Here is a 27,329-nt window from a genome sequence, read left to right as displayed (position 1 = left end):
GCTCCACCATTGCGCATGCGCACACGGTGGGAACAACGGCAAGGAAAGTGGGACCTGACGGGCGCAGCCGCGTATTTTTCGTTGGGTCGGTTGGGCAGAAAAGTGCCGTGAAAACCCGGGAGAGGAGCCAACTCTTCCCAGATGTAACTGAAAACAGCCACACGGCTGCAGCGCTGCTTGAAGGAAACCCCTAGCCAGGTATGCGTTTCATGTGACTCGCGTGCGGGATTAATTGTGCCGCTGTCAGTGAGAGAGCTCCGCGGAGTTGACAGTCTATCGGCGGCATGGCTAGCCGCGGTGGCTAACGCTAGCTTCGGCTGGTAGCGACCACCTCACCGGGTACAGCCCCCCTCCGCCTCTGTACCTCCACGCGAGTGATGGATCGTCGCCTGGCGTGGCGCTCTCTGGCAACGCGGCGATCGTTTCACACAAATACCGCAAGTATTCCTCCGGAACGGGCTGATTAAACCACCCGCTTTATCCCGAATAATAAAGTGCGCGCCTGTGTTGATTTTCAGCCGCTTGAAGTCAGCGCTCCTCGAACCCCGCAGCTCCACACTGATGCCGCAGTGTCTTTTGTCATGGATTTGTTACCTAACCTCGGGTTTGAACCACATCTGGTCTTTGTGCTTTCACGGCACCCGGCGCTGTGCTGTGCAGACACATCAGGAGGTTTTCACCGACCGGTTCGAGCCAGAATTATTATGGCGAGCTTAATTGGCTTAGAATGGCAAGTGAGTGCCAGTTAGCCAGCGAGCATCTCCATCCGCTGGTGGAGCGAGAGGATCCCTCTCTCTTTCTCTCTGCCCCAACATGGCTTTGATTGTGTTTTTGGTCAGTACGGATTACAGATAAGAGTCACACCAGCACAGGCAGGCGATGACTCAACAAGACGACACTTTGAACCAGTTTATTTCAGTTGACAATCTTACACTTGTGCGATCACGGTTGTTTGTGAGTGTTCGGAATGTAACCATAACTACTGGAAGGCTGGGGCAATGTGGAAATGTTAAAGAAGTGGAAAATAGTTCCAATCTATTGTTATAAGGCAGAGGCTCTTGGAGATGAAGGGAAGCACAGGTTCACCTGTCCGCCACCATTCGTGGAATTATTTGAGTAAAATGTTTGAAACACACCGACATCGACAATCCATCACATTCTCAAGCCATTAAAAGAATATTGAGTAATGTTTGTGCTCAAGGAACAAGGTGAAAGGTCACTGTCGGATGACGGTTATCTTCAAGACCTCTGGCAACACCGCATCAGAGAACTAGTTCTCTTTTCCTGGATGGACGTGGGAACATCTTCAGAAATAAATGTCTGAATGCAGTCCAATGTGCAGTCAGCAAATACAAGCTGAAGCCATGTCATGTATCGTAATTCTCTTTAAATGGATTGAGACGAGATGAAATGTTGTTAGTGTCGTCACGTGAGTCAGTGTTTGAAATCCGCAGCGTGTACAGACTAACGAGGAGAAAGATCATCTGGCTTGTTGTAAACACTAGAATCTTTGTTGCTACAGGGCTGCTTCTTCAGCTCGCACATCTGTAAAGTTGTCAATGCTGATAAGTATGCCAAGTTTTTACAAACATCTGTTGCCATCCAGACAACACCGCTTTTAGGAAAGTCCATCATAATTCAGGAAAACAGTGTTGGACCACATAGTGAATCCTTCACAGTTAAATAGTCCAGGTGCTCGTGTTGGCCCGCCTGCACTCGGCACCATTCTTAAAACAACTGGGGCTTCATTAAATTCAGAATTCTACATATCTGCATCAGATAAAAATGAAATGCTCGTTTCCCATCCATTAAATTCCGATTCATCCAGTTCACTGTCGTGGGGTGCTGCATGGAGCCAACCCCGGTGGCAGTTTACGTCATGGCCAGTCTTCACAGGACTACCAAAGAGAGACAACACACTCTGTCGTTCCCGCCCACGGCCAATTGTTGTTGTCACTAATTAACCTCACATGCATGTCTCTGGACTGTTGGAGGAAACTGGAGTATCCACTGAAAACCCACACCAGACTTGTGTCCAGGAGGGAAGCGTGCTAACTGCTACACCACCGTGGGACTCTTATTTATTTTCCATAACTCCAGAAATTAAATTTCAATGCTTTGGAATTGAGGATGCAATTTCTAGCAGACAATTAAACTGTGTCGGTAGAAATGACTCTGAAACATATTTATACATAAAAAATACAGTTGAAATCTATCGAACATTATTAGGAGCCCTATGCTTGTGCTTTTCGAGCTTTACATTAGAATATATTGTAATTTAGAACATCCTCCTGAATAGTCAACAGGAGAGGATTGTGGAAGTTAAAGTAAAATATTCAGGATTCCCATAAGATGCGAGATCTTAGCCGATGTGACAAAAATATAAATGAAAATGAGTGATCTGAAAGGATAACAACATGTCCTGAATCCTGTCATGTGCAGATTTTAATGCTTTGACCAAAAGTGATGTTGAGGTTACAATATCGGCTATAATCGCATTTCTATAGAACATAAGAGTTACTGTAACAAACTGGCCGCAAAGAGGCATTTTTTGTTGTAATGTGGGAAAATCTATCGAGTATTAAATGTATATTACCATGATGTGTTGATGATTAGGAGAGGGCACTTGTCAGAGCTTCTGGTTTGTTTTTGTCTTTAGCAAGTTGGGTTTACCTGGACATTTTGAGATCCTAAGAACCTCCGGGTATGAGTGTGTTTGTGTAAAACTAGGGGTCTGCAACATCTATGACCAAAAGAGCCATTTTTGCGGTTTTCCACCGAATAAAATTTGTCTGGAGCCGCAAAACTTGCTGATAATCTGAAATGATAAAAAAAAAAAAATGCATTCATGACATTTGATTGTTACATTTAAATATACTTTATCTTGTTACTTTTTTTGCTTCTGTAGACCATCTTAGCAAGTTTTCTTTTCTTTTTCTGGGTGGATTTTTGCTGCTTTAGCTATTTTATGCATCCTGACTATTTTAGCCGAGTCCGCTATTTATATCTCGGCTGTGCTGATGGTTAGAACAGTTTTAGCTATATTAGCAGTTTTAAGCTTTTTTGACAGCTGTTTCTTTTTTTTTTTGTAGTTTTTGCTATTTTATTTGTTTTTTTTTAGTAATTCTGGCTGTTTTAGCTGTTATGCCTTCTTTAGCTGTTTTAAGCATGCGATGAGACCTTTTTTAAAAAACAGTGCGGTATGCACATATGATAAAAATGAAAACAAAATGTTTATTTACATAGGAGTTTTGGGGTGCCGTTGCAGAGGGGCTGAACAGGTTGCAGACCCCTGTTGTAGACAAATAAGGTCTCAGCACGCCCAGTGTCAACACGGCCTCAGCTCTCCCACTGAGTCCATATACAAATGTACATACGTTTATGAAAATTACCTCCCAGCCCCTCCCATGTCGGCACTTTCCTAACCCTGTGTGTGTTGTAGCTCTCGTTTGTCTTCATAAAAGCCCTCCACACAGCCTTGCTGTCTCTCTGACCGTCCACCTCTGACTGCGGACTGACAGACTTGTGAGGCAGGCGATGCTGTAAAACAGAAAAAATGTGCCGTGCCTCTGCATGCAGGCTGAAAGAGCCCAGCCAGCAGATACTGGCACAACCGGTTGGAACCGCTCTCTCTTAATAATTAAATTATGAACCGAGCCTGAAACAACACTTCCTCAGACCCACCTGTCCTGCCACTTTTTTTCCCCTGAGAGTCTGGAGAAAACTTGAATGCCATTTACAGAGTTGTCATATTGTGGAAGGATGGTACTCTTACCATCTGAGATTTAGGTGACGGTTTATCGCGCAATGAAACATAAATTGTCTGCTGCACACCCAAAAGAAAAAAAAATCCCCATGTTTACTCATGGAATAAAGATTTCGATTTTTTTTTTTTTTAAGGTGGCATTTTATTGCATGGGAAGAATTGCCAATTGCTTTTGGAGCACGGGGTAGATTTAAAGTGAGAAGCAGAAGATTAAGAAAGAAAAACTGCACTTGAAGCGTCTAAGAAACTGCTCATTGAAATGTTTTGATGCAGGTTTACAGTTTGGCATTCCTTCTTAGAAACGTAACTGTTTGGAATTTTATCTATATTTGAGCTTTATTTCTTTGTTTTTCTGTCTTTTTTCTATCCCTTCCCTTCCTCTCCCTCCTCCCCTGCTCTACAATGATGGTTTTTGTCAGCAGAAGGACGTCTTTATCTCCAGGGTGTATATCAGATGAGGTTTTGGAAACGGCAGTGGGAAAGACAAGTTTAACACGGTTTCTCACTGCTATTCTGAGCCATTTGAATCAGAGCATACAAGTTTGAAAGATACTGTAAAAAGAGGAGAAATACTGTTGAGAATTTCACTGCATGAAGGGACACTTTAATTCTTTGTCTACCAGTCGTCTCCGAGAGCTGCTCGTGTTAACATTGACTGATCCAGTGTAACTTCCTCAACAAGTAACTTAGGCGGTTAAGTTAGGCAGGATAAGTTGTTACACTTGTGGGCACAGAAAAACTCCCTGTTGTAGCTTTTTCTTCTCATGCCTGGTGGAACTCAACCAGTCGGCTTCAATGGGGCGTCAAAACATCCAAAGATCAAATTGTAGCAGCCGCCGTTACTTCGGCATCAATTGGGAGATAGCCTAGCTGAGGTCAGCAGTCCAAGACTCCTCCTACCGCGTCCCACACAGCGTCCCCACCTCCCCTATATTAGCTTTCCACAGCGAGTCGCCATGGCATCGGTGCGCTTCACTGTGACTCCCACCAAGGCGGAGGACCTCCCGGGACTGTCCGACACGTCGCCTGACTTGAGCTCCCGCTCCGGCGCTCGCGTGCGCTTCGGCTCCAGGGAGAGCGTCAACCGCAGTGACCCCCTCAGCGAGGCTTCGGCGGAGCCCACGACCACAGGAGGAGGAGGCGGGGCGGACACACCGGAGCACAGCAGCACAGACCAAGGTAAGGAGTGCAGAAGAAATCATATTTTTTTTTCAAATGACCAAAGCAATTTGCTCCATTTGATTCCGACAAATAACAAATCTACATGTCTGAGACTTGGCAGCCAGCCTGTGCTACATGACTGAGAAAGATATTTACTGTCACACTATCCTGGACTCTCCTGGGTGCTGTGTAGCTAATATAACTATAACTAATATACTAAATGAGCTGTCTTTGGTGGTAAACATCCAGCTCACTGGAAGTTTGGAGACTAAAGTGGTGTCCGTGGCTCAGTTCGTCTTGTGAGAAAGTGAACCTTTGTTGGGAAAACACGTCACTTCAATCCAGTTAAATCCATCCATCTTCTCGCCACGCCGGGTCCAACTTCAGAGTTGTGGGGGCTCGAGCCAATCCCAGCCAGCATCGAATTAATGCCGAGTGCACCCTGGACAATTCCCTGGTCTCTCACAGGTTAACACAGAGGCACACACAATTTAGAGTTACCAATTAAAGTCAAAGTCCCTGGGTGGTAAACAACAATGCGCACAGAGGCAGAACAAGAAAACTTCACAGAAAAAAGGCCCAAGCCCAGAGGTAGACTTGTGGAATCACACTGTGCCATGACAACTGCTAACCACTACGTTAACATGCAGCTACAATTAATTTTATTTATAAGAGATTTTTATATCATCACTTAAGTCAATGTTATTGCAACAAAGTTTACTTTCTGGGGCAAATAGTCTCTGACTGTTATCCAAGTGTACCCGGTCATGTGTCACCGTGAATATCTGTGTAATCATGTCAAATGTTATGAGACATATTGTGTCATTTTTCAAGTTTGGTGTTGTACAACTGAAAGGTGTCCCTTTTAATATTTAAAATATATTTTTTTTTAAGGATTACTATTGCAACAACACATCATCAGTAGGGTAAAACTAACCTGTCTCACGACGGTCTAATCCCAGCTCACGTTCCCTATTAGTGGGTGAACAATCCAACGCTTGGTGAATTCTGCTTCACAATGATAGGAAGAGCTGACATCGAAGGATCAAAATATTATTAGATATTATAATATTATAAGAACGGTATAATAATAATAATAATCGGTGTTGCACTCATCTGCAGTGAAACTAGTTATTAATGCTGTTTAAGCTCCACTAGCACAACACACTGTGCTGGCTCATGCTTTTCTCATCTGATAAGTGTATTATCATATCTTCAGGCCTGTTGATGGTCTTGTGACCCTGAAAGCATGGCGTAGCAGTACAAACCTGTGCGCTTCAAGCTGATGCTGAATTCCCACACGAGAAACTCTGAGCAAGCTTGTAAAACAAAGAAACATTTTCGTGCTCACCTCAGACCTGTATTTTTTATTTTTTTTTAAATATATTGACAGGAAAAACAAGAAATGCAGCTTTCAGATGCTTGTTTGCAGAGCTGACATGTCGGACTTAGCAGACACAGAGAACAATTCAAGGCCTGTAAGCTGATTTCACTACAGGTTTCACTTCCCCCACTTCTGTTGTCAGCCCACCTACAGACCACATCCAGTGAAACACGTCTTTACTTTAATGGCAGCTGACAGCGGGAACCTTTTCTCATTGACTCAGTTTCAACAGGTACAGATGTACGGCTGAGAGTAGCCCGACATGGTGTGTCATGCGTGGGAATACACATGAATAAATGGAACAAGAAAACTAAAAAGCTAATTGTTTCCCGTTTGACTCTGCAGTTGTCTGAGGGAGTGGAATAATCCTACTTTCTAAAAAGTGTTTAAGAATAGCTGTGCTGATTCACAGGCTCAACAGGGGGGGTTGGTGGTGGTGGTGGTGGGGGGTTATAACCGTGGAGAGATGTAACTGTATTAGCACGGCTGATCCACTTAAGCAGTTGCATAGTAGTGAGGTTTCCCCACGTTCTTTAATAAGCTTCCAGAAATAGAAATCGAGCTGGTTAATCCGATTGAGTTTCTATCAAGCTGTTGTGTTGCAGCGGTTGTTTGCACCGCGTCCCTGTCCAGCCTGTCCAGCTCTCTGTGTGGAAGGACTAAAAAAAGCCAAGCAGTCACCTGAACGGAACAGAAATGAGGGAGGGGGGGGTTTGTAGTCGGTGAGCTAAAGTCCTAAAGGTGATGAAGAGGAAACTAGCCAGGGGGTGCAGAGAGTTATTTCCAGTAAAAAAGGTCAATTTGATCCATTCTTGTTCGACACCAATAAGAACTTAGCCACTGAAGTTGATGTGTGTACAGTTGGCTGCATCTGGCTGCAGCAGCTTTCTGCCTCACTGACCGTTAACACACAGACACACTAAAAATACAACAATAACAAAACAAAAACAAACAAACAAAAAAAAAGAAAAGCCATCAAAGCCAGGTGTGGCTCCTCTTGGGAATCACATACACACAGCTGTGTTCGCCTGTGTTAAGATGGGTGTGAATGCTGCAGTCCCACAGCTGAGCCACTGAGGAAGCAGTAACAGGTGAATCTGGATTTTAGTTTCCAAACAGAGTAAACTGTTGGAGATCAATGTGTTGAAGTGCCTTTCCCAAGGACACTTCAACTCATTGACCCCCCTGAATAATCAGAACGTGTTGTATTGACTGACCTAGATTTGCAGGAAAACAAAATATAACTTAAGAAAAACACGTTCAAAGCCAATATCGGTAATGCTTTAAAGTCAATTTGGTCAATCGTAAGTCCTCGGGTTGAATGAGAGCAGCTCAGTTCTGTTCAATTTGTGAAACCACATTGATTAAACTATATCTGCGACGGCTGATTCCTTTGGAACGATTGTATGAACTGGAAGCTGTAAACAACTGAATCACTGGAGTAGAAATCTTGTTTATAATATTAAGAAGATGTAACGTTTAAACAGAACAAACTAGTAAACATGGGCAGGGAAAATTCAAAATAAGCTGTCAATAGCCGATGAATAAAAAGAGAAATAATTCAGTGCTAAAGCTCATTTAAATAGGGTTTTCCCAGTGTTTGGTTAAACTTGACAGACTATTTCTCATCTTGCATCAAATGAGCAAAACAAACTTAATTCAGTCTAGCAGTGCTTCACGTCAGATGTTCTTTGCACTGATGCTGCAGCCTCCTCTGCCAGGTGTCCTGCCCACTGCTGTTGTGTGGAAGGGATTTTCTAATTGCAGCATTACCCAGTAGAGCATTTGTTATGTCCACTGTTGGTAGAAAGCTCAGATGTTTTGCCGTCACGGATGACGTGTTTGACACGTTAACATGAGGTCACGCTTTCGCTTCAGGGGGTTTAAGGTGCGTTTCAGCTCCGCATGTCCACTCAAGTGAAAGAAACTGGAAGAGAGAGTAAAATCTAAACTCGTCTTTAGGTATATTTTTGCTTTCCTCTTCAGTAAAGTTGTATTATATTGTAGTGAAAAGAGCTGGGTGCAGAGAAAATGACTCTTCTTCCCTTCTATGCTGTAAATTTGCAGCAGCAATAAATGACTTGTGTGCCTACGCAGGGGCGTTCACCCATTCTTTTTTTTTTATTGTAGGGCATCAATCAAGTAGATTACAATAGACTTGATATTCAAATACCTCATATTGTAGTCTTTTTTAATTTAACAAAATGTTTCACACACTGACGCATCAATTTCTTTTGAATGTATTGTATGTAACATTTTTTTATAAAATGCCTGTCTGCAAATTGTAAAATTATTGACAAATTTTAAGTAGATGTATTTTATTTATCCTGAGTTTGGAAACTATCACAATTTCTAGACAATAACATGAACAGTGCAATGAACATACACGCAATACTATCATTTAGTAGTAATACCAGTAATCACTTTAGTAATTATTATTCTAATAAGAGCATCTCAGAATGTCCATTAATTATTTTGTGTGTTATTATGATAAAGCAGCCAAGAATAATGAAAAATGACACAACATATACATTTACAGTTTCCCACAAAGCCAAGAAGAACACATGTACGTTGTGTGAATATGGACAGTAGAGACGGTGAAGTCCTGTGTTGTGGAAAGGATGCGATGGATTGTCCACATGTTCAGGACGAGGCCTCTTTTTAGAATTAAAAACGACAACAAAATAAATGTGTGCCAAACAGCTTTCCATGGAATGACTAAGGAAGTAATGTCAGACGGTCTGAAGAGAACGGAAGTTTGAGAATGTTGACTTTCCCGATGAGCAGGTTGGATGTCAAACATACCAGGGTTTGAGTGTGTCTCGTGTGAAATAGTATTTAGTCCAAATCAACCACACTGTTCTTGTATTTCGAAGAGTAATGGATGCTGTCGCGTAATGAATGGTTGAATTGGGAATAATCAGCCAATCAAAACGGTCCGAGAGCACAAATGATAGTTTGCCACCGTCTTAGCATGCTTTATATCACTCTGAATATTAACCAGACGTCGTTTGTGCCGGTGTGGAATCGGTTTCACACTCACTCGCTGTGGCCGATTGATGGACCGTGAACAAGATGAGAAGTTTCCACCCACCAGCCAAATGCTGCTATTTTCTCTTATAGCTATTGATTCTTTTTGTTCCTCCTCTCAATTCATAACCAGCTGGTAGGATAGTAAAAGTTGTAGTTGGTAGTGGTGTACTGTACTGCTTCATCTCGGGGAGACCGGAACAGATTGACCAGAATGGCTGGTTTTCTTTCTGGACCACGGAGTATTTAAGGCTTGAATTCTGTTTGTTTGCTCCACCAGCTTTATCTAGGTTAGGGGAGCTAAACGTTGTCAGAATTAGTTTTTCTGTCATTAACAAGATATTATCACAAATATTAATCATAAAAGACAATGTCCTCTTCAGGCCTCACACCAGAAAGCTGTCAGGCTTATTTTCCTTTCTTCCTCTTTCAGTCATTTAAACCCCCCCCCCCCCCCCCCCTTCACCGCATGTGTCTGAGTGTCCTTCTGTCAAGTGTTACTGCTGCTGCTTGCGTGACTTGTGGCAGAGCGTGCAGGGAAGTGATGCTGCTGACTCAGGTGCTGCAGATGCATTGGTCTGTGCTGACTGAGGCGGCTGTCAACCGGTATCACCTCTGTATCAAAGTGCGATGACAATCGGAGAGCAGCTTGACCCCGCCGTGGGCGGAGCTTCATATCATGTTTGTTTCTTTCCTTTGTTTTTATGATCTTTCTTTTTTTTTCCTCCCTCTCTCTACAGGTGATGGTAACTCCAAAATCTCCAGTGTTTACATCAACAATGCTCATGGGGTGGACGATGATGACTTCTACGACAGAAACTTGGCTTTATTTGAGGTTTGAAATACAACGATCTTAAAACTGCTCTCTGGAGCATGGTCATTATTGTTCTGCATATTCCTTTTCCTATTGAAGGTACATTCTTTCTCTCATTGGTCGATGTGCTGCTCTCATTTGAATGAATAAAAAGAAAATGAAAATAGAATCTTCTTTTCCTTTTATTTCGACTTTTGTATTCGATCTGTCTACTTTTTTTTCACTCGATGCCCTTAACCTTTCTCACTGACAGGAGGAGATGGACACTCGGCCGAAGGTGTCGTCTCTCCTCAGCCGCCTGGCAAACTACACCAACCTGACACAAGGAGCCAAGGAGCATGAGGAGGCCGAGAGCATCGGAGAAAAGAAGAAAGCCGGCAAGGTATCGGTGTCCCGTCTTGCCACAAATGATGAGGTTTTGATAAAAACCTCCTGAGGGGAAGTTGGTGTGAAGCGAAGCCATAATTAAAGGAATAAAAACCAACAGAAGCACCACAACTTTGTTGTGTACCTGTTGTTTACCCCCATGTCCCAGATGACTAATATGCTGTAGTGGTACAACCCTTATGAATTAATCTGAATGTTTTAATTGAAACAATATCAAAGTTCACGCTTGAGCTCATGAGCCGTCCGGTTATCGCCGGTCATTGAGTCCCTGTGATACACAAACGTTATCTCCCGCTGCCTCATGACTCAGCGTCTGCAGCTGAAAGTACATGAGGATGTGACTCTGATACGCACCTCAATCCTCGCTGATAAAACGCCGGCTGCCTCAGATAGAATGATCTATTGTGATGGTGCACAGTAATTAACTGTTTCCACACTGCTCTGATTCGCGAGCCTCGCTTCCCTAACACATAGCTGAAACGGAAACACCGGCAGTGTCTGTCATGGTCGTAACCATAAACGGGGATGACGCCATTGTTCATATACTACATCAAACCGATAAACACAATTAGGCCAAATTTTGTTGCAAAATAAATGGGATGGCGTTGGCAGTTAAACCAACATTACTAAAACGCGAGCGTGACTCGTCTGTGAGATGTTTTGATTTTTATTTATTTCAGACAGGGAGATAATAGCAAATTACATGTATACATACGCCGACTCCATGTATGGCTGTACCCATAATCCATATCGCCATATTCAATAGAAAATCACTCATTCCACACATGCACACAAATCTTAACCATGTCTGAAAAGCTCTAGGAACAGAGGGTGTACCCAAGTCATTAACGGGTGTAACTATTCACTTATTAGCACTTCTTGTTTTCCCAGTCGCCGCAGATGGGGACGTTCATGGGTGTTTACCTGCCGTGCCTGCAGAACATCTTCGGGGTCATCCTGTTCCTGCGGCTGACGTGGGTGGTGGGGACCGCCGGCGTGCTGCAGGCCATGTGCATTGTCTTCTTATGCTGCTGCTGTGTGAGTGTTAAAGCATCAGTGTGGAGACAGTTTTCAACATTCATTCATACATTATTTATTTTATCATTTTATCCTCGTAAAGCGTTGCATATTTTATCATCTTTTACTTATTACTCTTTATTATGTACTCTTTTATGCTTTATTACATTGGTAGCTTCCATTATCTGTAATTTATTCATGTATTAGACAGAAATGAAAGTAATTATTTGGCTTTGTGTATGTATGTGTGCATGTACTGTGAATGAAATATTAATGTGTTTGTCTACAGGTGCATCGTGTAAACTTAAGATGCAATTAAACTTCTGTTTTCTTCGGATCTTTCTATAGTCAAAAAAGTTTCACGCATTTTTAATATTTGAATGTGTCAATTCTGACCCAATTTCCAAAATGAGAAAAAGCATATAACGGTACTGTATACATTTCTATAGTGCTCTAACATTTTAAGATATTTAAAACTATTATGGATAAAAAAATTACCTACATAGATGAGCGGTTTATGAGAAATAAATAAAAAATATGTCTTCTTTTTATTTACAAAACGACCTTGCAAACGCTATACAAATGTAAGTTGCTATGCAAAGAAAGATTAAAATGAGAATTTCTGACACTGTGTCTCATCTCCAGACGATGCTGACTGCCATATCAATGAGTGCGATTGCCACCAACGGAGTCGTACCAGGTATGTCTATTACCTCTCTCTCCTTCCTATTTGTTCTTTCTCTACCTGTGGATTCAGCTCACGATGCAGCCATTGCTATATTACCTGTATCACTAACAACAACCGAGGGTTCAACAGAGTTATTACACAAAAACAAAGTGTATCCACAGGTGAGAACTTGAAACTATGTATGATTTCAGTGCTTGACAAGTTTTATCTTACCCAGCTAAGTGACCTCTGGGGGTTTTCTTCTCCTCTTGCCGCCGTGGCGGTGCTGGTCTGTTTTTTCTAACTCGTGTTATTTCTGTTTGTCCCGTCTCTCCCTCTGTCATCCTCTCCCTCTCTGTCTGAACATACATTTAAAAACAAACAAAAAAAAACCAAAACAGGATATTTACCCGCCATTGACCTGATCTCTCACTAAAATGACTTGACGGAAATTCAAAATGTCAAAGTAGTGTGATCTTTTTCTTTTCCATTGGCATGTGGCATTTTGATGATCGTGTGTAAAATGCTCGATAACATAGAGGAGTAACGACTAACACGTCTCGTTCTGCGTCTGACATTTCACCCCATGCTATTTTCCACCAGAACAGCTTCAAGCTCTCATGCTTTCTCACCATCCGGCCTTGGATGGTGGTTGATTCAGTTGTACAATACAGCAAGTAGACTACTGGGAGTTGTGTAAAGTAGTAATAATGGTGTTTTGGTTCTCAAATACCACTCTGCACTAAAAATGTTCAACAATTGCAGCCCGTGAGGGTACACACTCTTTTTTTTTAGTTTCAGGCCGTGTTCACACTTGTGTTGTTTTTTCCGACATGTAGTCCATTTTGTCTGCTGAACTGCATGCATGTATGGGATCGTTTGTTTCAGTTCCAAGACTTTAATAAAGCTCCACTTTTTGGATCGTACCTTTAGCCCTCCATCCTCACATTAGAATCATTAAAAAAAAAAAATAATAATTTTGTGGTTTCAAAATATGACATTAAACTGGACTTGAAGCAATACTTTTAAATCCAGTGGCGAGTGCTCAGAAGTTTGACAACAGCGCTCGGCGAGATAGTGCCATCACTGATGCCAAACAAGCAACTCCGGTTAAATAACATAAACACAGTAAAAACTTTCAGCGGGGGTTGGACATGGCTTTGTCACTGGATATAGCATCCTCTTTATCAAAAATATTGCAGACTTTTCCAGACTGACACGTAAAACCTGTTCCCGTAGTGTTTAGCTCTACACTCAGACACAATGTAAAGACATCTGCCTTATTGCTGATAGCACAGTATGGTTGCTTTAATCATATGAAAATATGATTAAAACAATGAGAAAAGTATGTTTGAGCGCACCCATACTGCCAAGTGTGAACATGGCCTTCAGTGCAGTGAGAGTTCTGCTGAAAGAACATTTTGCTTCCTACATGCTCTGCGGAATAAATTTCTCACCGACCGGCTCAGGGTGGGATCGTTCTCTTTTTTTTTTTGCGAAATAAATGTTTCTGCCCACAACACCCCACCCATTTACCCATCCATTTCTTTGTTCTTGTAATGTGACGAGTTGCATTTTGGAGACCAAACACTGAATGCTAATTGCCCAGATCGGATCGGATCGGACTTGAGTTGCTCTCTACAATTCCTCCATGTACTCTGGATTTTAACCGGTTAAAACTGTATCGGCAAGTCATGCTCACTGCTTGTTCCAGCTCACTTGGAGTCGCGGTGTAGGGTCGGTGCTTTGTGTGAAAAGAAACGTCAGGACACATCCGTCTAAAGTTTCTGGGATGGTTGTCCTCATGTCTGGCTGACACGCGTTATTTTGTCCCGTCGATGGATTGTCTTGAGGCAGATTTGTATCATTAGGCAATGTTGTTAACATAAGGCTCCTGGAATGCAATGAAATTAATTTTTTTTGGGGGGGGTTAATTGTTAGTGTCTCTCTGAAGAAGAGTGAAAACTTGTGAATATGGACGTGAATCAGCAGCTGTTAGACATTGTCTGCGTTCTCCTTTGATTCTTGGCTGTAAGTACTGAGCTTCCATACCCAGCCAGTCAGGAGGTGATTTGGCATGATGTACTCGGTCCAAGTGAGCCAGAAAAACAGTTGTCATGTGTGGATTTGCAGATACTGTTTCATCGACGAACTGCTGTCTTCTTACTCCGATGTGTCATGTAGAACATTATGCTTACTTCTACAAGCATAGGATGCCTTCTCTCATCAGCTGTCCTCTCTTCCCTCCCATCACCTCCCAACGCCATAATGTTACCAACCATTCATCTTCCTCTCTCTCTCTCTTTATGTTCCATCTTTTTTTTTTCCTTTCACAATCTATTGTTTCCTCTGCCTCCACCTTCTCTCTTTCTTTCTCTCTCTCTCTCTCTGTATGTCTTCTCGTCTTCCAATCCTTATGTGCACCCTTCCCCTCGCCTCCCTCTCCTCCTCCTCTCCCCCTTGTCTTTCCTCCCTCTTCAGCGGGAGGTTCCTACTTCATGATCAGTCGCTCCCTGGGTCCTGAGTTTGGCGGGGCGGTGGGCCTGTGTTTCTACTTGGGAACCACCTTCGCTGGAGCCATGTACATCCTTGGAGCCATCGAGATCCTTCTGGTTGGTTCTGCTCAGATTTTAGAACATCTTGTATTAGAATATTCTCAGCTATTCTTGTATCTATTTATATCACGAAAAAGTTTTCAAGCTCTTTGTCTCTAAACAGCCGAAATGCCTTATTGGTGCTCACTTTAATCCTCTCACCCGCTTCCTTCTCTCAGATGTACATCGCACCAAAAGCAGCCATATTTGTCGGCGAAGGGGCAGCCATGTTGAACAACATGCGGGTCTACGGCACCATCTGTCTCCTCTTGATGTCCCTGTTGGTCTTTGTTGGCGTTAAGTATGTGAACAAACTGGCCTCCATCTTCTTGGCGTGCGTCATCGTCTCCATCGTGTCCATCTACATTGGAGCGCTGGTCTCCGCTTTCACGGAGCCACATTTTCCGTAAGTGGTCATTTCCCCCATCTAAATTATCTAAATTGCGCTGCCATAGCATTCGGAGTACATCACTTGACAAGTGAAACGAATTATAATGGAGTAAAATTATTCTGGAAAACTTTTTGTCCTGATGTTGGTGTTATTTTTACTGGGTTATGGCTGTTCTGGCAGCCGGGGTATGTGCTAAAGTATTAGACAGGTGCCATAATGTCATGGTTAAAAGCTTTCTGCCACTTTTACTGTATTTTCTAAAATTCTTATGTTTTGTATTTATTGCAGGCATTTTATATACAGCACTTTATGATTTCTATCGGTGAAAAGTGCTTTATAAACAAACTTTACTTACTACTTACTTAATTGTTGCATTCAAAATGTTAACAATTTCTTAAACTCTCCTGCTTTTGACTGACTTATGGACTCCCATCCGCAGTGTTTGCATGCTGGGAAACAGAACCATCAGTGGCCACGACGTTGTTGATGGCCAGTGTCAGAAAACCGTCATGCAGCAGATCAGCAGTACGCCCCCGAGTTTTGACACAAACATCACAAATATTGATGGTGGGTTAATATTTTGTATTTCCTTATGCTTTTCCTGAAAAATTGCAATATATCCTCTACCACATTGCTTGTCCACGTTGTTGTGACTTGTACTGGATGCCTCCCACAGAAAACAGCACAGTGGTTCCAACCGTTGTGTCCAGCTATGCTCCTGAGATGGTGGAGACCGCCACGTATCTTTGGAAACATTTTTGCCAGAGCCAACAACTCAACGCCTCGTGCGACGATTACTTCATCGCTAACAACTTCTCTGAGATTAAAGGGATCCCAGGCCTGGCCAGTGGGATCATTTCAGGTAGGGAGCGTGCACGTGTGCATTCGTGACTTTCGGCAATTGACTTCACGCGGGGCTTGTGGGTGATCTATGAGACTCCACAGGAAGTCACTCAGAGACAATTGGCTGATCTGTTTAATCACATCCGCTAGTGTGGCAAGATCCACACTGCCAGCCAAGTTCAGTCCTAGCCGTTCTTAATGCAGCTGTGCTCAATGCTGCACTTCTTACTCGTTAAAGTTGACCAGCTAAAATTATGCAATTACCTCTAAAGTTGATTCACCATCTACCTTTTTATCGTGAAAGATGTTATCAACTCCTCATCTGGAGGCAATAATGGGAATTGGTTGATGTATGCTAGTTTGAAGTGTTTACTTTAAATGTTAAAGCTCAAAAGATTCAAATTCCCGTGGCAGTACGAAGGTTATTCCCTGTAAAAACTGGCCAAATTTACAGTGCAGGTTGCACTGACACTGAAAAGGAACAGCTCAATAGAAGAATGAATTAAAGCTGTCTGCGTTTCATCGTCGCATTGATGAAATACATTGAGTGAAACATTCGGTTCATAATCTGTGCTTTCATCACCCTGCTTGTCTGTCTGTATTATGCATTGTCTCTGATATTGGCTGGTGGGTGACCTGTCGTTTTGTCTTCCTGCTTATCACTTAATCACTGCTGTTGTGACGTGCTGAAACCCCCTCAGGGACCCTCTGATTCGTAAGTGGATAGATCCGTCTCCTGACAGGCACACACTTATTAAATCTCCTCTCAACAGAGAACTTGTGGAGCTCCTACCTCAGCAAAGGGGATGTGGTGGAGAAAGGCTCGCTCAGCTCCTCTCAAATTTCCTATCCGGCGTCCACTCATCAGCCATACGTGTTCGCTGACATTACCACCTCTTTTACACTGCTGGTGGGCATCTTCTTCCCCTCGGTCACAGGTACATTCTCCTGGGTTTTTTATGTGTGGTCTGCACAGTGCCGTGAGAGTGAGAATCTCAGTAGCTGTAATGCTGATCGGAATGTTGATCGTACATCTTAAAAGTATGACACTTAAATTTGCACAATGGGCATCTTTTTCATGGGCCTAACCCAGTTACACGGCTCTTATTCTCATCTCACAAATGCATGTTCCTTACAATTGTTTCCACACAGGAGCTAGCCTTTTGAGCCATTTTCCTAGTCCCTGTTAAGTTCTTGTTTCAAACATAAAGACATTTTTTAGTTATAGCAGTTATGCTACATAAGTAGTGAATTATAAAATTGTCTTTATCATAGTTTTGTCTTCTCCACAGGAATCATGGCCGGTTCCAACAGATCAGGAGATTTGAAAGATGCTCAGCGCTCCATCCCTATCGGCACCATCCTTGCCATCGTTACTACCTCGCTTGTTTGTATCCTTTGATGAAACGTTAGAATATTTTCATTTTTAGATTATTGTCCTAAAATGCTGCTGAAATCATCATACAACACTTATAATATCTTTCCCAACAGATGTTGTCTCTTTTAATAGCTCACTAACACATTTCAGCTTATGTGCTGATTTATTGGATGATGAAAAAAAAAAAAGTATCTTAATTGTTGTACATAAATCTTGGCCCTTAAAATGCACTGCATGTTTTTTGGGGAGGGGGGTTGTTTTCCTGAGCGCTGTCCATCCAGACCTGAGCAGTGTTTTGCTGTTTGGAGCCTGCATTGAAGGAGTCGTCCTCAGAGACAAGTCAGTATCTTCTCGCGTGTCGGTCTTCGCATACTAATATTCCTATACACTCAAAATGCTCTAAATGTAATCCATTGTGCAGATTCGGAGATTCAGTAAAGGGTAATCTTGTGGTTGGGACTCTTGCGTGGCCCTCTCCCTGGGTTATTGTGATCGGCTCCTTCTTCTCAACGTGTGGCGCCGGCTTGCAGTCGCTGACCGGCGCTCCCCGGCTCCTGCAGGCCATTGCTAAGGACAACATCATCCCTTTCCTCCGGGTAAGTGCTGCAAATATTAATTAGCGGAGAACTTCAAAAGCCAAATAGCAACTGGAACCATTTACTGAATGTGATTGGCAACATTTTAGCTTTGAATTCAGGTTGGGAAATGCTGTACTATAATAGATAAGAATGGAACTTGCTTTCTGTAGTTGATGCTAAGTAAGATGGAGTTTTTGAGTCGTCAACCTGTAATTTTAGCTCGTAATTTTGTTGTTTTATTCCAACTATCAACACAGTACATGTCAACAGACCAAAACGACATCCATTCAATCGTAGACGTGATTTTTATAAAGTAGCTTATGTGGAAAAAGTTGAGTTGCATTCGATACGTCTACTGATTCAGTACACTGAGCACCAAGGTCTTAGTCACATAGTGACTGTTTAAGCCTCCTTTTTCCTACCTCGTGGCAGTGTTATCCACTTATCTACAAGTATTTTCGTCCAGAGAAGAGTACATTAATATGCGTGTCTTTTATTGTGGCACTGCGTGATTACCACAAAATAGATTGTTGTAATTTTTTAAAACCAGGTCAAAATTGCCATAATTGATATGACAGGGCACACCTCTGTTCTTTTTAGCACGTCTTCATGGGTTTTTTTTGCCTTTTGTGTGTGCGTTTATGCTCCTCGCAGGTATTTGGCCATGGGAAAGCTAACGGAGAACCCACCTGGGCCCTGCTGCTGACGGCTCTGATAGCTGAGCTGGGGATTCTCATCGCCTCTCTGGACTTGGTGGCTCCAATCCTGACAATGTGAGACTCAGCTGTGTGTGTGTGTGTGCACTTTCCAAGATAAGATGACTTTACCTTCATTGATCCCACACCAGATTAATTCAGTATTATTGAAAGTGAAAGCAAAAAATGTAAAAATATATAGGTTTAAGTTATAATGTCATTCCTCTGACCCACCTCCTCTGTAGTGTCCAGGCTTGAGCTCGCTCTCCTAATCAGCCTCTCTTGTCCTTTCCGTGAGCCTGTACAGCCTCAGCACAGCATTGCATAGACAGTGTGTGTGACCTAACAACTGGTGGTGCACCACACTTGTGGTATTTAAACCAGGATGTTATCATGTCTTGTAAGCGTGAGCTTATGGCTTCAGAACTAACACCAAAATCGGTTGTGATTTGTAATGTTTGACCAAAGGACTAGTGAAGGCACCACGTCTGAAATACGCCCCAACAAATATAGGTGTGTGTCCGTTTATGTCTCTGGTTTCACTTTGTCATTAAGGTGCTTCAGTTTCAATCCTCTGCGTCTGTTCAGGTTCTTCCTAATGTGTTACCTGTTCGTGAACCTGGCCTGTGCCCTCCAGACTCTGCTGAGGACGCCCAACTGGAGGCCACGCTTTTCCTACTACCACTGGTATGATCATACATGCGCACACATATACACGCACACGTGGAAAGGGACTCTTGATGTGAACCTCTGGCGCTCATTCGTCCAGGTCCTTGTCATTTTTGGGGATGATCATCTGCCTGGCGCTCATGTTTATATCCTCCTGGTACTACGCAATTGTTGCCATGGTGATCGCCAGCATGATCTACAAGTACATTGAGTATCACGGGTATGTTGCCATGGAGATCTTTTCCCCTTCACATGATTGTACATGTACAACATGGTCAAGAATGCTGCGTATGTGTAACTGTGTTGTCGGTATTTTTAGTTTGTTTTTTCTTACATGAATCATCTGTTGTCTTGTGGATGTCAGCCAGTGAAGTATTCACAGTGTCTATGTGGATATCTGCAGTCTGGTTATGTTTCATGTGTCTGTGTGTGTGTTTGTGTGTGTGTGTGTGTGTGTGTGTGTTTGTGTGTGTGAACAGAGCAGAGAAAGAGTGGGGGGATGGGATACGTGGTCTGTCTCTAAGTGCTGCCCGCTATGCCCTCCTGAGGTTGGAGGAGGGACCGCCACACACCAAAAACTGGAGGTACTTAAGCTCCAGCTGAAACACTGTCCTTCATTCTCTTGTGTTCAGACGCCATCGCATTAGAACCAGGATTAACTTAGCTCCGGTCTTGCTTTGGTCCTCTTTAGACCGCAGCTGCTCGTGTTACTAAAACTCGATGAAGACGCCCATGTCAAATCACCCCGCCTGCTGACATTCGCCAGCCAGCTCAAGGCAGGAAAGGGTCTCACCATTGTTGGCACGGTTGTCTCTGGGAACTTTCTGCAGAGCTATGGAGAAGCCCTGGCAGCTGAGCAGGTTACAGTGAAAACGTCTTCCCGAAGCTCTCTTGACTCTGTAGATCTCAGATAGTTGAAAGGAACCGCTGCTACTTGTAGATAACATTTGAACCTTGTTGGCTTGTTTCTCAGACTCTGAAGCACCTGATGGACCAGGAGCGTGTGAAGGGCTTCTGTCAGTGTATCGTGGCTCAGAAGCCACGTGACGGCATCAGCCACATGATCCAGTCCAGCGGCCTGGGAGGAATGAAGCCCAACACGGTGGTGATGGGCTGGCCTCATGCCTGGAGGCAAAGCGAGGATCCACAGTCCTGGAAGACCTTCATCAGTGAGTCAGAAGAGGTCAGCCAAAAATGTTCTTGATTTATGGAAATTAGCATGCCAACAGCGCCCCCTCTTCTCTTTCCAGACACAGTGCGGGTAACCACAGCAGCCCATCTCGCCCTGCTGGTGCCCAAAAACATTTCCTTGTTTCCAAGTAACAGCGAACCCTGCACGGAGGGCTACATTGACGTCTGGTGGATCGTCCATGATGGAGGAATGCTGATGCTGCTGCCTTTCCTTCTACGTCAACACAAAGTAGGAAAAAAAGACACCTATTTGATTGAAAATTTAAAGTCTCTCAGATCCTTCTTGATTTAACGGCTCCGTTTGGTCACTCCTGGCTCTCCTCAGGTGTGGCGTAAATGTGGGATGCGAATCTTCACAGTGGCCCAGATGGAGGATAATTCAATTCAGATGAAGAAGGACCTGGCAACCTTCCTTTATCACTTACGCATTGAAGCTGAAGTGGAAGTAGTAGAGATGGTACGCTCACAATGATGTTGTTCATCTTATGGTTTCATTAACTTCTGGAGAAAACCCATGACCAGAATATCACCGATTGTTATATTCCGTTGCTGGTGGTTTTCTGCTCATCTCAGGGTTCATCAAAGACATTAATTGCTCCGTCAGTGGCTTTTTTTCGACATAGCAATGAGTTTCAATGCAGCTTGTTTTGGTTCAAATCAAATGCAGAAATAACTAACTGATTTTCACTGTGATTTGTTTAGTTCATTTCACCAATAAGAATCTGCGACACACTCAGGAAAACTGTGAAACTCCTGAGCACAAAAAGAGAAGACTGAACTTGCATACATGGAAACAAGTATCATGGCCAAATAATTACTAACAAGGACACACCTCATTCTGCTCATCAACGTTTATACTGTAATTCCAAAGACGTTCCGAATGAAACGTGTTTAGTTTCCTTATTGATAATACAACATGATTGCAGTACTGACCAAACGTTGTCTGGTAAACCAGATGCATGTTGTCTAAAAGTTTGCTAGTGCCACTTTGTGGACTCATCTGGCAACTGCACAAAACAAAATCAGTTTTAACCTATTTCCACAAATATTATACAAATGCACAAAGATTAACATACAAACAATTTTAGACAATAATAGTACACCCATATGTAAACAATGGTGGTACAAGTTTCAATACAATGCATCCTGATCAACAGTCATTTACAGGCATAGTTGGAACATGCAAATTCCACACAAGAAGATTGTGTCACTCAGCAGGTTCAAACCAGGTACATTCCTGCCAAAACATAGACATGTACTTCTTGATTGTCCAGCTTCATCCCATTCCTTTTTTCTGATTTTGCCATGAAGTGGCTGAAATTCTGCTTGCACTAAAGAAAAAGTAGTCCTATATTTGTCTCGAGCATCTATATAAGACACACCATTGTCTTTTTTTGTTGTTTTTTTTTATCCAAAAGTATGAAACTGCTATGAATACAGTTTGCAGAGAAATGATCAGCATTGAGCAGCAGATTTCTGTTGATATACACATACAATATGGAAGTGTGTTGTGATGAGATATGGTGCTGTAACAATGTCAGATTTCCAATAGTGACTATCAGAAAGTTAAAGCTTGATGTGTCCTTTTCACCTTTCAGCATGACAGCGACATCAGTGCATACACCTACGAAAGGACTCTGATGATGGAGCAGAGGTCGCAGATGCTCAGACAGATGCGGCTCTCCAAATCCGATCGCGAAAGAGAGGTAAGCTTAACTCATGTGGAGCAAGCGTGGAACCATAAGCTTTCATTTGATGTTGACAAAACAAACTAAACCTACATTTAGGTAGGCCACACACATTCTTTTGTCATGTCTTCTTCACAAAATGTGAACAATCATGTCCTAAATGTAATCTGAAGATACACCAATGGTGTTTGGCTCATAATTCATGTGTAAACAAAGCCATAACCGGTGTATCTGATTGTGTTTGTGAATGTCATGCATCGTTTTTATCAGGGAAATCCTGGTAGCAGCAGCAGTAGGACACAGGCAGGTGGAGCTGCAAGGTCTCAGGTGAGGTTAGTGGTTTATGACCCGCTGTGAGTGGATGAGTTGTATGAAACTGAGACTTGTAGCAGCTGTAGATGAGGCAGCTTATTCATTTTTTTTTTTTTTTAAATAGATTTTTATTTTTTAGAAGTTTTGTATGCTTAGAGACCTTTGTAGTAAACTTGAAAATTTAAGAAAACCTTTGGCTAACTGTTACAAAAAAAGGGATCTAAAGCACCTCAGGTGTAAACAAACTGGACAAGACGTACCCTTAAATATACCACACGTTAGGCTTGAGGTCAGTTTTCTCTAAACCATTAAAAAACATTCCTCCTTGAATATAACTCATTGAATAGGTTTTATCTCCTCACCTTTAACTTTGGCTGAAAGAAGAAAGAATACACCATTTAAACATGACTATTGCTAATATTCGACATTATCATGCTATGCCTGTTTTGAATTTGAAATGTTTTGTTTAGGCTCGATGGCTGAGTTTTAATGAAAAAATGTGTTCAATCTGGGCTTAAGTGGTCAACATGGACTTGATTTGAATGATTTTAGCTCCAGTGTGAGAGGCCAACATTATCCTCTCAGAGCCTAATTTAGGTATTTTACACCTCTTCGACATAAAACCCCTTGAGTACGAACCAAAAAATATGTTTTTATAACGCAGAAGTTGTGATAAATACCAGTAAATTTCTGTAATCTCCTTTTGCTGTCGGTCTCTTCAGAGGGTGCGCTGGAGTTTTGATGATGTAAGTTCTCACTGTAGATAGTAGTGTCTAAAGTAGAGCAGTTTAGATGTAGAGGCCACTGCAGACGCACTGGTAACGAGTGTCTGAGCTTCTCTGTTCAGGTAATGTAGCGACAGAATGATGTGTGTATGTGGAGTTGTCTGTATTATGCTTTGTGTGTTCATATTTAAATTTGTGCATCATTTTCAACTCCCCTGTCATGACAAAAATCTGTGTGACTGTAGGGGTTTTTTTTTTTTTTTTTGCCCTCGGTCTTGACTGGCAGGTTTGCTGGGGATTGTTCAGTGATTTCTAGTGTGGCGTTGCTTGACCTGGATCGCGATATTCAGCAGTCAGTGGAAATGAGGCTGAAGTAAGGCAAATGCAACATGGTGCTTGAAATGAACAAGCCCCACTACAGTACTGCTTGGTGATACGACGGCTGTATGCAGAACAAGGCTTAGTGCAGACTGGACTGTCGCAACAAACCTGGAAAACTAGACTGAGGGTTCAAAAAGAACTAATTAACTCTTTCAGACATGCACAAATCTCAGTGCATACATCAAACATATTACACATGTTCAAATTGGATTGTGGACAAATTTTCAGTATGTACACAAATTAGAGTATGGACAGATGAATTTTGTTGCGCACCTTCAAATTGTACGTGCACGGAAATCTCTGCACACTCGTGCATAAATAAGTACTGCAGGGATGTTGTGGAATTTAGCTGTACTGCATTCTCTCTTGCGCTTACCTCTGATTGACTCCTCGCTCTTTTTTTATTTAAAATTTTTTTCCAGATGTTTTTATGGACGCGTTGTGTCCCCGTAGTTACGCTCCAGTGTTACTTGAGTAGACGTAGTTTGTGTTTGGTTTTAGCACATTCGGGGGACTTTGTGTTGTCTGTAGGTGTATCTTTCCCCCTGGTACAGGAGTAATGAAGTCCACACATCAAACACCCCCGCAGTGGACGGAGACAGGCAGGTACAAAGAGGCAGAGGGCGGTTAAAACCAGTCAGGAGTTTGAATAGAAGACAAAGGCCTTGGGTAGATAAAGGGGGAAATAAAAGGAGGGATTGGAAATAAGAGGGCGTTTGTTGGTTTGTTTTTTTTCCAGGCCCAGTTGGTGAAGGACCGCAACTCCATGCTGCGTCTGACGAGTATCGGATCAGACGACGACGACGACACCGACGGCCTCGAGCAGAACAGAGCGATCATCAGCAGCAGCAGCGGAGGAGGCGGAGGCGGAGGCGCCGACGGCAGCACCGAGCACCACCGCCGTGTTCAGATGACCTGGACCAAAGAGAAGACGGCGCAATACAGAGCCGCGCACTCTGGCTGCTCCACACCCGAGGGCTTCAGAGACATGCTGAGCATCAGGCCGTGAGCGGACGCAACACATCTCTCTCTCTTTGTCCCCCCATAAGATAATATTCACACATCAGGACTTTGAGTATTTTCCCTTTTTTCCCCCCACAGCGACCACTCCAACGTCAGACGCATGCACACTGCAGTCAAACTCAACGAGGTCATTGTGAACAAGTCCCACGATGCCCGGCTTGTCCTTCTCAACATGCCAGGACCCCCCAGGAACTCTGAGGGAGACGAGAACTGTATCCTTAAAATAAAAACTGGTGACACTGGCAGCTTTAAAACCACTCTGTAGGGTTTATTTTGGTTTTTGATGAATGTTACAATATCTTTTTTTTTTTTTTTTTTTGCTTTGATGCATCCATCCATCTTCTTTATTTCTTTATCCAGCACAGGACACTGGAGCCAAAATCAGCTGATGAGTGAAGGCAGGTTATACAGATTCTCAGTTCGCATCAAAAAAAAAAAAAGGTTTAACCAATGAACCATGATGGTGACAAAGATATACTAGGATCTCCGCTGCGTGAGTCCTTGGCCAAACTGTTACTTGTAGTTTATGAGTTCAAAGTAAATACCAGAAGTGACGCGACGAAAACAAGTTGACCCCCCTCCCAGTGTTTGTGCAGAAAGCTTTACCTGAGTACCACTTCAGTTCTTCTTTGACTCGTCGCTCAGACATGGAGTTCCTCGAGGTCCTCACTGAGGGGCTGGAGCACGTCCTCCTGGTCAGAGGCGGCGGCAGTGAGGTCATCACCATCTATTCCTGATTGGACGGAGACGGCGGGAAGCCAGCGTCACATGACCAGTCAGGCATGCAGGTGTGAGCGGACGCAGGTGGCGGGTTCCGGGAGCTTTGTGCCCCCCCACCCCCCACCCCCTCTCCAAAATAGAGCGACTGTCACCGGCTGCAGCGTAACCACCTCCCACTCAGCCATTTTCCTCCCCAGCGGTTTCCACTCCACAATTCCTCGAATGGGCAAAAACAAACAGAGACTTTTTTTTTTTTCTTTTTCTTTTTCTTTGTGAGTGTCATCCACCTGCGGGACCTGTGATTGGTTGGAGGAGGCACCGGCCTCCGGTGGGGGAGTGAGTGTGTTTGAACGATGGATGAGAAAACTGCGTGAAGCACCCCAGAGCGGAGCAGCCCTTCCTCTGACGAGACTCAGGGCTGAATGAATGTACTTTGGGAGCAGATGTTTGTCTTCTGAATGTTTTTTTTTTTTTGCTTTTCTTTCTCTTTGAAGACACAAACATTGAATTCAGTACAACTCAACGACTTTACAAAAAACCTAAACTAAACTGGAGCGTGTACCTGATTAAGAAACGTCGGTATACATTTGTAACGTCTCTTTACTTGAAAATGTTTAAGCTGGAAGGAGGAAGGAGTCGTCTGCTGCATATCAGCACCGGCTGCATTCGTTTCTCTATCATATCGGTAAATAATCTTTGGGTGCTTTCACACCAGGACAGTCCAGGGACTCGGTACGGTATATGTGTGTGTGTGTGTGTGTGTGTGTGTGTGGGGTGGGATGGGGGGGGGTGTATGTTGTCTTCAGACCATATATCAATGAGCGCCTTCCTCACTACCCCCACCTTCTGCTATGACACATTTTCCAACTTTTTCTTTCTGCCTTTTGTTTTCTTCCCGATTCGCTGTTAACTTTCTTTGTTTACGACCCAAAATGCACTGCACTCGACATCGCGTCGTCTCGCTCGGTCCGCTGGTTCGTCCCTGACGCCTTCGCACTGTCGCGTTTTCAGGCGGACCAGAGATTACCTCTTTGGTCCGGACCAGAGTCCCAGGCGGACGTTCACACCGTGACCCAAACGAAGCGGGCTTTCCCTGAAACAAACTCTGGTCCGGGACCAAACAGCGCTGGTGTGAAAGCATCCTTACAAACCTCATTTTGGTTTTCTTCACCCCGAAGGTGGAGTAAGTGGTTTTCTTTTTCGTGTGCAGCTGTTTCTCATTCGCTGATATGGAAGCCCATTTCTTCCACAAAAAGTTTCTAGCTGATCATCTGATCGATTTGTTGTGGTAAATGTTAAGTTATGTTAAAAGTCAAACTTGTTGTTGAACTGATTAAAACAAATTCTAAAAAAATAATAATAATTTTACCCCATGAAAAGCCATAAATGTGTCTATATCACAATATCCTCACAGAGGATATTTACTTAAAAAAATTAAATAAAATGAAAGAAAATCCTGCACTATAAATCAAAAAAAAGAAATTTGATTTCTACTAAATGAAAATATTAAACAAAATGTAAAATTGAGAAAAACAAGTTCTTTTCCAAAGACATCAGTTATTGAATTAGATTTATAACGTGAGAGTTGGGACACAAAGGTAAAACCATTTCAGCCGGACAAACTGACAAATCCATTTAAAGATAAATTTGACGAATCGCTTTAATGTCATTATTTTATATGAATGTTTCGTCCCCTTGAAGTTATTTTTCTTTTGTCCAATAGTAAAGGTACAAATTTGAAAATATGACCTGCTTCACAACAAAGAAATGTCAAGTTGTGACTTATTTATTAAGATGACACAAGGTCAAGACTTTAAGTTTTTTTATAAAGTAACACTTACAATGATTTCTTACATGTTGGGGGCAAAAGCTATTGATTTTATATTATTTATATTTTATTTTTTGTGGCGAAGAA

The 27,329-nt window shown here is 42.8% G+C and overlaps 1 protein-coding gene across 3 annotated transcripts; it reads left to right on the top strand.

The window, feature by feature from the left end:
- Nucleotides 1-34: 34 nt before the first annotated feature.
- On the top strand, nt 35-26,960 carry slc12a6 (solute carrier family 12 member 6). 3 transcript variants are annotated; one of them, XR_013936265.1, is made up of 27 exons: nt 35-198; nt 4,186-4,945; nt 10,082-10,176; nt 10,409-10,537; nt 11,434-11,580; nt 12,205-12,259; nt 14,708-14,838; nt 15,000-15,226; nt 15,651-15,778; nt 15,888-16,073; nt 16,828-16,992; nt 17,347-17,445; nt 17,714-17,771; nt 17,854-18,028; nt 18,665-18,783; nt 19,294-19,392; nt 19,475-19,594; nt 19,854-19,958; nt 20,066-20,234; nt 20,348-20,543; nt 20,625-20,794; nt 20,891-21,022; nt 22,164-22,271; nt 22,524-22,585; nt 24,411-24,676; nt 24,773-24,906; nt 25,340-26,761. XR_013936265.1 is itself a non-coding variant. In XM_080486600.1 (27 exons), exons 2-27 carry the CDS (start codon nt 4,723-4,725, stop codon nt 25,429-25,431), a joined length of 3,585 nt encoding a protein of 1,194 aa, XP_080342726.1. In that variant the 5' UTR covers nt 35-198; nt 4,186-4,722; the 3' UTR covers nt 25,432-26,960. The 3 variants fall into 3 exon arrangements, 2 of the variants coding, with proteins under 2 accessions (XP_080342726.1, XP_080342727.1); XM_080486600.1 differs by having other exon boundaries at nt 22,524-22,580; nt 25,340-26,960; XM_080486601.1 differs by having other exon boundaries at nt 61-198; nt 4,189-4,945; nt 22,524-22,580; nt 25,340-26,960.
- Nucleotides 26,961-27,329: the final 369 nt, after the last annotated feature.

This window comes from Lipophrys pholis, assembly GCF_963383615.2.
Source record: "Lipophrys pholis genome assembly, chromosome: 18".
Taxonomy (NCBI): domain Eukaryota; kingdom Metazoa; phylum Chordata; class Actinopteri; order Blenniiformes; family Blenniidae; genus Lipophrys; species Lipophrys pholis.
The sequence above is the reverse complement of the archived record's forward strand: the minus strand, read 5'-3'. Positions and strand labels throughout refer to the sequence as shown.

Excerpts from the sequence above, each read along its gene's own strand:
- slc12a6 (XM_080486600.1), top strand. The coding sequence starts at position 4,723 with ATGGCATCGGTGCGCTTCACTGTGACTCCCACCAAGGCGGAGGACCTC. Across the intron at positions 12,260-14,707 it reads CACCAACGGAGTCGTACCAG|CGGGAGGTTCCTACTTCATG; the intron begins GTATGTCTATTA and ends CTCCCTCTTCAG. Across the intron at positions 19,959-20,065 it reads CCACACACCAAAAACTGGAG|ACCGCAGCTGCTCGTGTTAC; the intron begins GTACTTAAGCTC and ends GGTCCTCTTTAG.